General features: G+C 36.4%; 1 protein-coding gene across 6 annotated transcripts in view; it reads right to left on the bottom strand.

Moving 5' to 3' along the window:
- PHKB (phosphorylase kinase regulatory subunit beta) overlaps positions 1–15,632 on the bottom strand; it is an 80,105-nt gene that overhangs the window by 47,581 nt on the left and 16,892 nt on the right. For all 6 annotated transcript variants that reach the window (XM_055818874.1, XM_055818873.1, XM_055818877.1 and 3 more), the window contains 4 exons: positions 14,866–14,973; positions 12,834–12,914; positions 9,278–9,393; positions 1,976–2,039 (listed from right to left, as the gene is read on the bottom strand). In XM_055818874.1, the coding sequence (XP_055674849.1) occupies positions 1,976–2,039; positions 9,278–9,393; positions 12,834–12,914; positions 14,866–14,973 (369 nt within the window). The remainder of the gene's footprint in view (positions 1–1,975; positions 2,040–9,277; positions 9,394–12,833; positions 12,915–14,865; positions 14,974–15,632) is intronic.

The raw sequence follows: 15,632 nt of genomic DNA, 5'->3' as shown, positions 1-15,632 counted from the left end.
AAGCACTTTCATACTTCTCCACTCATAGCCGAAGAGCCATCAGCGTTTCCTGAGGAGTGGATTCTAAACAGAACAAATCTAGTGTACTACAGTACTAGTACAAATATACAGATTAAAATAATAATTAAAAAAAGATATCACAAAAAAACCCCACCCAAAACCCCACCACAAATAGATACCCACAAAAACGGTAATGGATGCCGAAGTCTACCAGGTCAGAGATCCCAGTTTAGGAGGCTCTCCTGGTTTTTGCCACAAGACAAAGGAGGGTCTAATACTAGTAAGCGTATAGCTTTCCCTCAGTAATTAAGATTGGTTCATAGATAGTAAGCAACTGACATTGATGCACAATTTATAACAAACTGTAACATATTTTTCATCCCAGGCATCCAAATAGCTCTAAGAAGTTTTAATTCAACAGTTGCTTTTATATGAAGAAGCTGTAAGGAAGAACTTTTTATCCAATAATGCTAATAATTATTTTATATGACCATTTCAATCCATACCTTCCATTTTACGAATAGAAAAAAGGAGACACAAATAACCAAGAATGTTTTCATAAATAAACAGTACAGAAAGGAGCCTGGAATATAATTTAGACTGTATCCCAATCACATCTTTATAGCTGACCTAGCTTACGCTCATTAGCTCACACAAAGAGCACCTGAGAATTCCCCTTACTCATCATTTACCATTTTACCACTTATAAATTCTCTCCTTTGTACTATTTTCTTTATAGCAAACCAGTGCATTTAAACAAGTTTCTCAACATTGAATGTGTAAAACGGACAAGTATTACAATCTGGGAGTCAACTTCATCTGACTTACAAGACAAAAGGAGAGCACAGGTAATACAGAAAGAGAGGAAAAAAACCCCAAACATTCCTACCTTGAAGCCAGGAAGAGTATACAGAAACTTTACTCCAAGAAATATACAAATAGTATTTCAAGCCAAGTTCATAATATAAAATTATCAAAACTCAAAAGGATCATACACTGCCTAACTTCAGGGAAAAAATGCATAAAAATATGCTACTCATGTAAAACACAGGTCATTTTTTTTAAACTAAGTTTCAAATGTTACTCAACCCTAAGAAAAGATAAAGCGTATTTCACCAATTAATGTGTAAGGCACACTGACTTAAGGTACACTTTGCTCACCGCCTTGTGACCAGCCTCTCCTCCCCTCCACACAACCCACAGACCAAACTCACCGGTAAGCCTTGTAACTCTTTCTACACGCACTTAATGCTACCCAGTTTCTTTTTAGCCGCACTCCTACCCTTCATTGCCACTCATTAGTAACACTATACCTTGATGATGACACATCTCTTCCATTTGTACATTTTCTAGATCATTAATCTGGAAAAGTACTTTTTTATTTTAGCTACAGACCACTGTAGGTATAACATCTAAACAAAGACGCACGCAGAAGGGGAATACAAGTCAGAGAGAAAAATCTAAGAAGAGGCTTGCTCGCTTAGTTGACCCAAGCCATGTGAAAGGATGGGGAAAAAAAAGATTTTACCACCACGCAACATACTGAAATCCAAAACCAGTAAAGCAGTGGCACCATGTACATGTAGCTGGTTTAAAGTCTTGATCAAAAGCCACGCGAAGGAAGAAGACAGAAATAAGATAATGCTTGTAGATTGAAGTATACGGTATTGCAATCCACGGATACAGTTCTGAAACAAAAACCTTTTTGGGCAACAAAGTACTTTTTCAGAGGAAGCTGCAAGTGTTTTAATTTATTTTATTAAGAAGAAAAAAAAATCTTTGTAGTAAGGGCACCAGTGAGTTTATCAGACGAATTCTGTACTTGTAAACAGGAGAAGTCAGTTTGCAAACTAACATTTTTTAAAGCTGGAATCTAACAAACTGTGCTAGATATTTCTAAATATCCTCTGACCCACAGCATAAATCATTACTGAAAAAAAAAAAAATATGGAGAAAAACCAAACATTTTTATTACCTGACTTCCAAAGAGATTGAAACCATTAATTGCTTCTAAAGCTGCTTTTGCCAACCCCACGGAGCTGTGGAGAAAACAAAATGACAAGAAAAAAGACAGAGAGGTATCATAATTCAAGACTAGACTAAAATTTAGCACATTTGACAGCTTTCAGAGCTATGATCTTTTCTTATTTTGAGTTTCGTGCTTAACCTTGATGTTAATAAAATGATGATGCAGCAAATTTGGGATTGTTTGGTGGTAGGTTGTTTTTTCGGGGTGTTTTTTTTTTTTTAAAAAAAAATACTTCTCAGCATTTTTGTTTGTCTTTTTATGTCAGAGACCATCTGGAAAAAGCACTTCTGCTCTCACCTTGGTACCAGACATCTGGCATTATATATTTCAAGGTCTTGCAAAGAGTGTATTATCAGAGGATTTACTTCAGCACAATTTTTCAACCCAGCTCTCAAGCATTGAATTTTAAAAGACTAATTTCTGACTAGCTGTTGATATAATAAAAGAATTCATCGATCTGTATTCAGAAAAGGAGGATTTTCTGCTCTCAACCATATACTGAAATGTCTTTTATTTCACTTACTCCATGAGCAGTATCCATCACAAAGAAAACAAGACCCACAAAAACCACCGAGAAGCTTTCAAGTTAGCAAGTTCATCTTTAAAGACATTAAGCACTAAAGTCACTAATTATTATATAATTTTAAAATAAAATTATGCAGTAAAATATGATTTATTACCGATTATGAAAATTATGCAGTACATATAAAAATACACACAAGACTTTCACAAGGCCTTTTCATAAATAAAGTCATCTTATATTTCCTTTGTATTTTAAAAAGTATTCCCTCTCAATGCACACATGCTTTTGATGATTTATTTTTTTTTAAGTAAAGCTCAAGTTAAGCTAATAGACATCTACACACATTTGACAGGTTTATATGAAATTTGAAGAATGACAGAAAGCAGGTTTCTGAATTATTGTTTTAAAGAATACATACTTATAGATAGGCCAACGTCACATGGGTCCATTCAACTGCAGGACAGAGCTAAGTATTAACATACACATAAAATGCTAACTTTTTGTACATGGATTCCAAAATTCTAGGTGTTAAGGTCACAGGGCATCAAAAAGTAAAATATTAAAATGCGCTAGTTCCCAAGAGTGTTAAGACTTTAAAAACCATGTTCTGTAACGCTACCAGATTTCTGACAGTGCTACTATCGAATGCAAGCACTCCCAGTCGGGAAAGCCCTCTGCACTGGTATAGGAACTGGAAATCCCAAGCAGCCTAGCTAATAAAGCACACGCCTTTCACATCCCCTGAGGCGATCTGGCAAAACAGATTCAGAGCATCCATTAAAACAAAGCCTAGTGTAATTCTCCCAACTTTATTCATAAGCCTAAAACTTCCCATGACGCCCTTGTCTCCACTTAGCTACAACGCCCCTGACCAATGTGCCTTTACCTGTCTCTGCCACATTTCTATATAAACTGCAGTACTGATGTATTGATTTCATTGACACCCCATATGCTATCCCTAAATGTCTGTCCCAGTCTTGCAGCTCCTCCTTCAGAAGCTCCTCCTTCTTTCTTCCTAACTGCCCATTCCTTTAAATAGGAGCTCAGCTTTCCAACTAGTTTATAATAAATCTGAAGTATTTTTAGTCAAAAAATGACAATAAATGAGACAATAGAAGACAGGAGAATAACAGGAAAGTATAGATGTCTACCTCGCTATCTTTAAAAAAGTCAGCAAATCTGAAGATATAATGTAAAAGACTGAAAAAGGAAAAAGCAGAATGAATCAGGCTGACATGACAAAAGGTTCAGTTATAAAAAGACCATAAGGGTAAACAAAAGTGACAGAACATAGTACAAGGACATAGATCAACACTGCAGGAAGAATGTCTCCAACCTTAGCAAGATAAAAATCAGTGGAAAGAAGAACTGAAAGGTTCATCTTTCCATAAAGCCTTTCCCTATAAGGGAGAGGAAGTTGTTGACACTGTCCTCAGCTACCATTTAGATGCAGCTAGCCTGTTTTTTCCAACTGGGCACAACACACAAACATGGAGAAAAACAAAAAACCCTAAGTACACACACACACAAAAACACCCCACAAAACCAACTGAAACAAAAGAACAACTCTCCAACATTGACACTGCTACATATACATGCTTGAAAAGTCTGAAGTGTAAGAACTGGAAACAGACTGGGAAAAATAGAATGTACCAATTAATTTAACAGTTCATTTATTAGCACAGTAATTCCTTGAAATACGCTATTAAAAAAAAATAAAAAAGGTGTTATAAGTTTATATCCTTTTTTTCTCTAAAACTGATTATTCACTTGGCCAACCACATCTTCCTTTTTCTTGCCGTCTTTTGTTTGGGATAAAAATTACACAGTACTGCCAAACAAGAGACAGAAAAAAAAAATAAAAAATGGGTTTTCAGAGGATCCATGTGCCCAGATACCATAAGAACAATGCTGGCACAGAGAGAAGTCATGACTGTAAGAAATGAAAGCACCCTTCAAAGTCTGAGAGCCGCACTACTTGCAGAGAAATGGTAAAATTAACAACAGTTAGGAATATGTAATTGCTCAACAAAACAGCCCCAGATTCTTTGTCTATAAAAATAATTGAAGAAGCAACACTGAGTTAGAAAAAATATTCAGAAAATAATCACTAATAATCCCCAACTTCCATATAAGAGGAGTTGTGATAGCATTGACAAACAACTGCACTCTCCGGCCCAAAAACATTACAGCAACCAAACCATCAAAACACTGCCAGCAGGGCTTGTGCTTTAACCTTTATTCTCCTATGCTCCATGCAGCACCCTGGGATCAGAGCAAACTTTTTACCTTACTGTAAACAAACTGATTTGTACTATTTATTAATGTAAAATGTCAAATGTTTATTTAAGTAATCCATATTTTAAAGATGGGATCTGATTATGATTACACAGAAAATTCTGAAAATAAATTCAGTGCAGAGTTATCAGACACCGATTTCAGACTCTAGCATTCTTTTTAACTATTACCAACAGGTTTACAAACCTCCACCTTTCTTTCTGAAACATTGCCAGCAATAGTACTTATGGGATTTAATTCTAATTGGTTCAACAAGAGAAAGCTGATTAGGTTAACTAAGTTCTGCTCTGAGCAGCTGTCATCAAACAGTGGTGAAATCCCTCAGTTCTGTATCTTCTGCTGATTAAAGCTTTTGATACTGGAGAATGTGAGGAAGGAATAAACTGAACTCAGAAGTGTTGTGAATATAATTATTTTTCTGGCTTTGTTCCAAATACCTAAACAAAAAAGTAATTGTTCTAACAATTCTCTATTTTAATTATCACCTAGCAACTGATCAAACAAATTGGCGTGATGACTCAGAACAGAACTTTTCATAGGAGTTATGTATTATTACCAAACTGCATACATAGAAAATCAGGTAAAACCTGCACACTGAAACCTGTATCACATGTTAAAATCTCATATTCTTTTTCTCCCTTCCAAACAGCACTGCTAATACCCACAGTCAGGTGTTTTTAGAGCAGGAAAGAAGGCTACTGACAAAAGGTAGTGAAGTAATAGTTGTTTAACAGCAAAAACTGCTGGTATTCAGGTAATGTAAAACTACCTACTCCATCCACAAAACAGGATGATACTGCTTGAAAAAAATATTACGACAAACATGGATGCCTTCCTTGAAATAGTTTCTATTTTACGTAGTCATTATTTTACAGTGAGAATAATACTCACTGTAATTGATCAGTATTTTTATACCTCTAGTTATTCAAAGCCCCAGGAGATTTCAGTACTCTCACAAATATTACTTGCAAATGAAAATATAAAGGGCTCAACATTCAAATACTGCTTTCTTTTCCCATAATGTACCATGATATATCACGCATTCCCCTCACCATACACACAAGTACTACTTAGATTACTAGAAGCTTCACGGGTAACTGACAGAAGGAAGTTACTTAAAAAAAAAAAAAGGTCTGAGAACAGCTGTAGAATCAAGGATGGCTTCAGAAGACTGAACAATCACCCAGCACGACACACTTCAGAACTATGATTACACTTCAGACACTTGTTTCATTCCTACTGATTAATGCCTTCCTGTTGGACAAAGTAGAAAAAAGATTTTATAATAAACATTATGCTCATGTCTTTCTACAGAAAAACATTCTTCATACTCTGCCTCTTTCAGATTTCCTCTGAAAATTTCACAGGATCATAAAGTCATTGGTTGGAAGGAACACAGAACTCACCTAGTCCACCACGAAATCTCACTTGAACCCAGACATAATAACCAAGACCAATTCAAGTAAACCACAGCCTCATCTAGACAAGTCTCAAAAACCTCCAAGGATGGAGATTCAGAAATGTTTGGGGTGTTTTGGTTTTTTTTTAGTATTCTGCTCTGGTGTTTTATCACGCTTCAAGTTATAAGGTTTTTTTTCTCAGTATCTGTACTGAACCTCCCCAGGTGTAATCTGTTGACCTTACTGTAGCCGCCAAGTATTGTGACTTGTCATGAGTTATCAAAAGCAGTCTTGCAATCATAGTACCATGGGTAACATTTGACCTTGACCCACATTTGGGACAGGGGAAGCTGAGACTAACCTAGAGAAATTACAAAGCATTATTAAATTCACTTAACCATCATTCATAATTCCCAGTAACTTTTAACTGTTAGATTTACCCTTCTCAGTGAACTACCTGAGAGCAAACACTAAAATTTGTATATTCTTAGCAACTGCTAATCAAAACACACCTCAGAGGATACACATCCCTAACCCTCCTCCCATTCACAGTTTCTTGCCTGCATCCAAGAACTGTGCAGTTCAACTGGAACATCATACACACAAGGGATGTTAAAAACACACCACAAAACCAACAAAACAATAAAAAAATCCCACCACAATACTAATAATTTCATAACTAGACAAAACAAAATAGAACAAGGAAGAACAGCACTATAGCAATATAATACCTACACTACAGAGAAGAGCAAGATTGAGGCTCTACAGTCTCAGATTCGGAACATGAAGACAGTGCACGTCAGCAACTTCATTATTCTCACAGTACATATGGGAGATGTCAAAGACATTTTGCAGAGGTACTCAGCAGATGCCAGGAGAACAGCTTGATCAAATGGTTACAGGACAAATTAATTTTTCAGAAGTTGAGCCGTATGTGGAGGGGATCACGCTATAATAAAAGCTGTTCTAAACCTTGCCTTTGAACCAGTAAAAGCCATCAATTTGCATACATCAATGAAGACCTGGTCCACAGAGTGTTTCGCTATTTATCATTTATTAGAAGTGTTTTGAACTGCACTAACATAGGATACCAGGACTGTGTAAAGACTTAAAACATCTGCGTCTTCTAACACAGGCCACAATTTGCAGTTATTATTCACTGACTTCGTGTTATATAACATCATCTTTAAAAAGAAAGCCTCTTTCAATAAAGGACAAGAAACAACTTCTAGTTCTGAAAGCAGACACACTGTATGCAGACTCACAGTGTGTGTGGGTCTGAAAAAAAAGGGCCAGGACTACAGCATATTTAATATTGAAACTTGACTGGTTTGGAGTCCATAATCACGGAAGATATACATACATCACTCGTGACTAGCCCTGATCAGTCATAACCACTTCTTGAATTTTTTTTAATTGTTGTTTTAGAACTCTCTTAGGTAGTCACACTACAATAAGAGCATAACAAAGTAAAGAGACCATTTTAGCGTATCCACGGCTTTCCTCAATAGTATCTAAATACATCTTTTGATGCAGGTTGCTCTTCTGGTTTTTTTCTGAGAACAAGGGAAATTGCCTACTGGCTTCCTACAGTGAAGCTGAGTACCAACATGCACACAAGGAAAGAAAAATAGGGCCAACACCTGTTCCTGATGGCCAAACTCTACTACTTAAATTAGACCCAAGGTCTGCACTTCCTTTTGTGCCAGCTCAACAATCTGTTAAGATTGGCTCAGTCCCTCTCATAAAACTTCACCCTTAGAAAAATCAACCTGTAAATACCAGTCTAGATTAAGACAGGACAACATGCTCATTTCCATCTGGTTAAAATATCTTCGGTTTTCCCTGAAGGAAATTCACATACTGAATAACCAGAATGCTGCAAACAACAGGAGACACAGGAGTTTCAGTGTTCCTTTTGCAAATTTGTACAAGGTGAGATGCTTAAGGAAGAATATGATTCTCTGAGTACTGCTGTAGCCCGGCATTTGAAAATTCTACAGACATAAAAGGAAGGAAAAGCAACAAACTAACAAAGCCAACTACATAGTAACAATTTGGAGTTTTCAGTTCTCATACTGGCACTACAGCTCTACATAAGCCCTGAAAAAAAAAATCATACCTTTTTAATATACAAAATTATGTTTTTTGCTTCAGTGATGTGTAATTCTATTTATATGTTAAACTACACGGCTGTATGTGAACTAAGAAAAATTATTTCATTCTGAAATGAGAACACACATTCTTTTGGAAACATCAAAGACTGGAAGAAACACATGTATTACTTGCAAGTCCACGATAATGATGATGATACTTTAAAAATCCTGAGATATTCAAGCAATAGCCATTTTCATGATCAATGAAAACTACCAAGTCAAGAAGTGAAGAAAACAATAGTAACAGTAGAAAAAGCAAGTTGTCAGGTAACAGATTTCATCCTTCAAGACAGACAACATGTGAGCAATTCCACTGAACTGGACCACTCTGATACCAAAATGTTAAAAACATTCCTAACTGTCCCACAGGACAGGGGTCAGAACACCTGGTTACTCACAGCATCTGAAGAACCTGGAAAGTAACTTGTGCACTAAGCTATCCTCTAGTGTCCAGCATCTTCCTCCCAGTATGGCAGAGATGAGAAAATGATTCAACTCATTGAACTCATGATTCAACACCTCCTTAAATCAAGGTATTCCTAAACATATTTGTGAATCCAGTATACTGCACAATCTTCCAGAGCCTGAACTGCTCTGAATACAATTTTCAGAACTATATGCATGCAGCTGCACATAATTATTGGAATATGAATACTCAAATAGCTAAGCATCTATGTGGTTATTTCAGCATGCACATGATGATGAAATGATGTTCACACTTTCCCAAAATACATCTCTCAGTCTTTAGAGAACCTTAATTTAGTGCAAACAGTATTTTAATGCATTATTATTTTTAACTCATCCCATGAATTCTTTTTGTACATATCCCATTTACTTGCTTTGATTGAAAGAGCTACACTGGCTCACATACCTTGAATGCAGCTCTGGACTCCCATTGTTGTATTTACTTCCTCTTTCCCAGACACCAAAATCTGGTACACGATAGGATCTTTCCACACAGAACACAAGATTTTGAATGAAGGACACCTATAGGAAAGAAAGAAAGAAAACTAACTGAAGGAAAATGAAAGCTTATTTCCTTCTGTTTATTTTTTCAAAAAGACAAACTTGGTTTTCCTCAGCCATCATAATTGTGCCTTCCATCCTCCCCGCCCTCGCCCCAGGTAGTGATGTTCCCAAATTCAGATATTCTCTTTAAAACCAGCTTTTAATCAACAAAATATTAAGAGCTATCCCAAATTAGGTGATGATGTGATTTATTCCTAGAAACAGAGGTGACAATGTGATTTTGTTCCTACAATGCACGGGTAAAAATGATTTCATATTTGAAGAGCTCCAAAAAGGTGTCATTTTGATCTTTTTAAAAGAATTTGTCCTAAAAACAACATCAGAAAGCAAAAGAAATTAAATCCTGCAAGATCAAGACACAGAAGTCTTGACGCTCTTTGTTAGTTCATTTTAAAAGAACTGATATGCTGAAGTACTATTATATTAGCTCCAGATAATACGTACTTCAGGCAGATTTAAACACACTCCTCTATAAACACAAATAAAACTCTGAACCAATTCATTATAACTAAAATCTCCTCTTGGATCAACATATTTCAACTGAATACTAACTTATTTAAGGGTATTTTAAGATATTTCAGGTGGGGATTTACTTAAGCAGGTACTTTTCCTCATTTACACTGTTGAAGAGAGACATTTGGAGTCGCTTGATTGTATAAAAGTTAAATTGATGATAAAATTTCACTTCAAAGAGCCCACAGATTAGAATTCATTAACCACAAACACCAGATTTACACTGGTTCGTCCACCAAAGTAGTGATTTCATCCCCACCCATCCACAATATTCTATTTTGGGATAGAGGGAAAAGAGAATATTGCAATGGCTATAAACACAACCATATTAGAGAACTACAGAGGAGGATCCGCTCTACTACAGTCAAGTGATATATTATTTTTTTTAATGAGCTATGAGATAAAAAAAAAATATTTTACTGAAAGGTGTTTGCTTCCATTTTGATCTACCTGCAACCTGCTGTTTTGTCTTTTTCATTTTTATTTAAATCTTTAAAAGTTACTATTTCAGATACCCTCTTTAGGCTAATACAAGTCCCTCAGCAACATACATAATTCTTTGCTTACTTCTCTCTCTCTGTGTTACAGATCTCTGCTAAAATTTCAGTGGGGTACTCATATACAATTATCTGTACACTAAATCTTTTCAGAGCTAGTACTTTCAAGGAAACAGACTGTCCCGCTCTTTACATATGCCCAGTATTATTCATCCCTGTAATTTAGCATTTGGCTGTATTAAAATGAACTTTCTCTGAACGAAGCTTGAATAGCCAGTGATTGAAAGTGTGGCTTCTCCCATCTCTATCAATAACTGAAATTTAGATGCATCATCTAAATGAAGAAGCAAAGAGCACCACACAAAAATATATAACCGTACCAACGACTTTTGAGCAGTGATGATGTTCAGAACACAAGAGGAACAAAAAAACCGTCAATTACAGATATTTTATGAGACTAACCAAGCAGCAGATTTACAGGATAAAAAGGCAGCAGATAACTAGTTGCAAGCCAGAATCTTCAGAGAGGATTCATTCATATCATGGGCATGTAAATACTGTAACCGAGTCAATGCTAAAGCACTTACAGAAATTATGGATTGTGTGCGTTAAGCTTACTTATCCAGAAGTCAAGCATGTGGAAAGTAAGGTGTAATAAAGAACACGCAGCATGGATGACTGCAAATACTAGTGTTCCTTTGGTTTATGTGCAGATAACTGCTCTCAAATTCATTCACTTGCACAATCGTATACTGTTCTCTTTGTTAGGGAAGCAAAGATGCCAGTAAATTAATTTTTCAATTGCAAACAGATGCAACTGGAGGGTAACTCATTGACAGCTGCCATGCCTGACATCAGGCAGCCTAGTACACGATTGCCTCCGAAGCCAAGAGTTCTGTGTACAAACACATCCACGCAGACAGCTTGCCAAGTATCAACCATCTGCCAGCACCTTCCACCGCGCTAGCGCTGGTTCAAAACCCTCTCTGCAAAGGGGAAGAGGCTACCTACATCGTGCAGTGGTGTTACTGGAAAGAAATACCCAACTCAGCGTTTGGGTAGCAGACTGCCGCATCCCCAGTGTTGGCCAATGCCACAATGCTGAGTATTATCTAGACACATAGGAAAACTTGGAAATACCATCATTATGTGCTGTTAATAAGATCTAACCATATACACAATTGCTGAAGCTATATAGAAACTAATCAAATGTACAGGTCTGTGGTAAGATAATCTTAGTATAAATCTCCAGAGTCCACAGATCCTAGGGTACAGCTGCAATGAAAACTCCATTCTGACACTGAAATGGAGAATATCCGCTGGCTAGAGAGTCTATATACATGTATTTTCCTACAGATTCTGTAATTAAATGTAAACATCTGGAGGGTAATATAATTTATAAGTCAAGCTGAGTAAATACATAATTACATACATTTGCCTCCTCACAGACATAAAGGCACTTCAGTGAAAAAATACAGACCTATCACACGATCTAACTAAGCGAGAAAGGAGATAAGCTGCACCATTTACTTCTCTCATTATCTAAAGGAAAAACATTAATGAATATGTATATTTTAGAAATATAATGCAAACACACTAGTACTGCAAAAATCTCCCTTTTTTAAAAATGGTAGTGCTCTAAGTGCATTTAAGCTTTTTAAGGCAATACAGCAGCAACTATTAAACAGACCAGAGTACTTTTAAACAAATCCTGATTAAAAAATTGGGAAACCAATAAATAAATATCTGTGCTTTCTGTTCCTATCTCAAAACATAACCTCATTTTAGAGCAGGAGAGCAGACTGTCTGGACATGACTCGTCCTCAAGTCAAGACCATGGTGACTGTTACTATCTTATTTACAGAACAGTTAACAATCTTACAAGCATCTCTTACCATGATATAAAATTGTTTCATTTTCAATTAAAGACAGAGCAAAAATTCTTAACACCCATATGTATTTGAAGAAAGTCCTTCAGCCTTCCAGAAAACTGACCCTATTGTTTATTATATTGACATTCCAGTGGACAGAATGCACTGACTGACAGTTTGAAAGAAGGTGAAAAGTGAGAACAACATAACCAAAAGTTAATCATACTCACAGACCTTGTAATTCTTGACCTTGTACCTTTCAGAAATAGCAGGGAACTATAAAAGTTTTCAATGTCATGTTACATTCACTCTGTGCATATCTAACACTTTATTAGCTATTAATTTCTTTCACTATCTATTCATTCCATTTATCTTTTCTAACTTCCATTAGAGGCAGAGAATATGTGCAGTCTATTTCCAGAACAATTACTTTACAGTCTGTAATTAAATAAAGCCAAGAAAAACACCCCAACAACTTAATAAAGCATGTTTTTTAACATTGGAAATCGATTTGTACCTCATCCGTGTTGTAGATAATCTGCAGCCCCGAAGAGATCATCTCAACCAAATAGAGGAGAAATAACGACAGAGCATTTATCTGAAGTAATTAAAAGACAGCAAGGAAACTATAATTAACTTCACATTTATTGCAGTCAATAAGCAAACAAGCTAAATGTGTATGCACTAACAAAAATGGTCCCACTATCACATCCTTTTGGTTCTTCAAAAACAGTATCCTAATCTACCAATATCCTAGGTGCAACGATGTGGGAACAATCTATAGGAAGAAAAGCCACAAACAAGCACTGTCCTCTAAAACTTCTGCTGCAGCATCATTTTTTAAATTATATGAAACTATGATATTAAAATATTTTTGCTTAGGCATACTGCTTTGACCCACAGGCAATCACTTCAGTCACAAGCTGTTTCATGTTTACATACCTGACAATTCACTAGCCAAGGCGGCAAGTACTATATTAACACATATATAGTACACAGCACACCTAAAAAGCAAATCACTTTAACCCTAACTGGAAATTTAGCATCATCAACTGATAGAGATATAATTACTACATTCAGATATGATTAAACATGTGAAAAACTGTTATTTTGTAGCTGTACACAGCATTTATTATTAACAGTAAGTACCTTCAGCAGCTGTACAGATGAGCATCGAAGTCAATTTATTAATGAATCAAAGAAAACTGCTTTTGTTACGCAGATCTAGTGTAATTGAGGACTTGTACAACTTCAATAGAGAAAGTAAGTGTATCACAATAATTTGCTTCAATGGGCTATAAAACCACAATCTCCATATATTAAATCTAGAGAAACTATCTAGAACAGAAAAACTGGATTCTTATCTGAAACACAGCAGATTAAGAATAAGATCCAAATTCTAAAAACTCCAGGAGACTTAAAGACTGATGATTCCAGTCTCTTAATACAATCTGAAAAGCTCCAGGTACAGTAATAACAGCAGCACAGCTATGTAGTATATTCCATTCTTCCCAACTGAACCACCTCAGTTACTCTGTTTTCTATTGTCTCCACAGAGCTGAAAACCCTCTATTTCTTGAGATCTGCTGATGGCAGAAGGGAATGCACATTCACATTTATGGCAAGGACTGAGGTGACACAAAAACCAGACTGTGACATACAGTGCTTCCCAGGTCCCAATACTGTCTCCTCCCGCAGATGAGATGTGCATTTTCAAGAAGCTTCACACAGAAGTCCAAAATACCAAGTTAGGATAACTCCACAGATAATTTTTTTCAAAGCATACACTTCCTGAATCCAACACGTTTACTGTGCAAACTACTCAAGTGACACTGTCACCATGAAATTAAATAATTATCAACCTACTGTCACTTCTGAATAATTCCACTAGCAATTTCTGAACTAGAAAGAGTTATGGAATGCAAAATAACAAGGTCATGAATGCTAAAAAGGGTCTGAAGGTAAAGAGAATTAAAAAAAGAGAGTAAATCAAGACTTAGGAAAATGAAAGACAATAAAACAATCAATTATGCAACGAATCTGACTAGGAACACCTACACAAAATAGCGAACAACAATTTGTAACTAAGCAAAGCTGTTGACGGCGTACATTAAATCTTCACTATGAATGAAAATTACTCAGACTTATGGAAAATTAAGCTGGGAACATTAATAAAAAAATGTAACAGTCAACGTAAGATTACACTAAATCTTTCACTTTACTGACTACCCCAACATTTTTTTGCCAGGATTATTTATTGACAGCCATCTGTTGGTCTCAAAAAGAAGCAACTTCATAAACAAACAACCATCTACCTCCACATATCCCAGCTATTTCAGTACCTTCTGACCAAAACATACCACCGAGTTATATTTCAAAACAGTCTTTTCTCACCAGAAGATGCAAAAGGAATCTCAATTTTATCAAGTACAACACATCTAACACAAACCTAAACAAACTGAGACAGCTGCATCATGAAAGAATGGAGATGACAATAACATTTTCTAAAATAATCCAAACTTCCATTTACACACACATGCGTATCTTACTTGAAGGTGACCATATTCCTTATGGGAGAAGACCTCATCTCCAGTGTGTGCACTGAAAACAGAATGAAGACATTCAGATGGTTTGGGGTCTTGCTTAAATTGCTGAACCTAAAGGTAAATTGAAGGCAAAACAAAATCAAAGTCAGTAATTTCAGTATGTTTGGCTACTACAAATTCACTACATCACTCAGGTATTTCAAAACTTCTTGATATGAACACTACATAGAACTTACAAACTACAGTTCCTGAAACATCACGAACTATTTCACACATACCTAAAGTATACATACACTTAGATATTCAACCCATGTAACTAACCTCTCCAGGTTTGGCTGGAAAAAAAGTCTGTAACAGCTAGCTATAGATGCATAGTCACTTTCATCTTCTGGACAAATACCACCTCATTTTACTGGAAATGAAATCCTAGCAGAAAGCATGTTGAAGCACATCACACCTACCCGAATTCACAGAATGGAAATGTACATAGAGCATCCAGAAGCTCTCAGCTGGCTCACCACCTTTCCCTAGCAGAGCACCATGAATCCCAGCTACTCTCCCACGCACCGGGCACCTCCCCTCCTCACCTTCCTGCCCCACCCTACAGAGCCTGCATCCACCCATTACCACGTGCCAGCCACTTCAGCTATCCTGCCATGCCTCCGATCCCGTGACATCGTAGCCCTGGAGCTGCACACCTACTGCTCACTCCTCCTTTTTGTTCCCCTTGCATTAGTGCATGGCGTTTCTGAGAGAGGCACCCAAGCACG

The sequence above is a fragment of the Falco peregrinus genome, chromosome 14 (assembly GCF_023634155.1).
Source record: "Falco peregrinus isolate bFalPer1 chromosome 14, bFalPer1.pri, whole genome shotgun sequence".
In the NCBI taxonomy this organism is placed as follows: domain Eukaryota; kingdom Metazoa; phylum Chordata; class Aves; order Falconiformes; family Falconidae; genus Falco; species Falco peregrinus.
The sequence above is the reverse complement of the archived record's forward strand: the minus strand, read 5'-3'. Positions and strand labels throughout refer to the sequence as shown.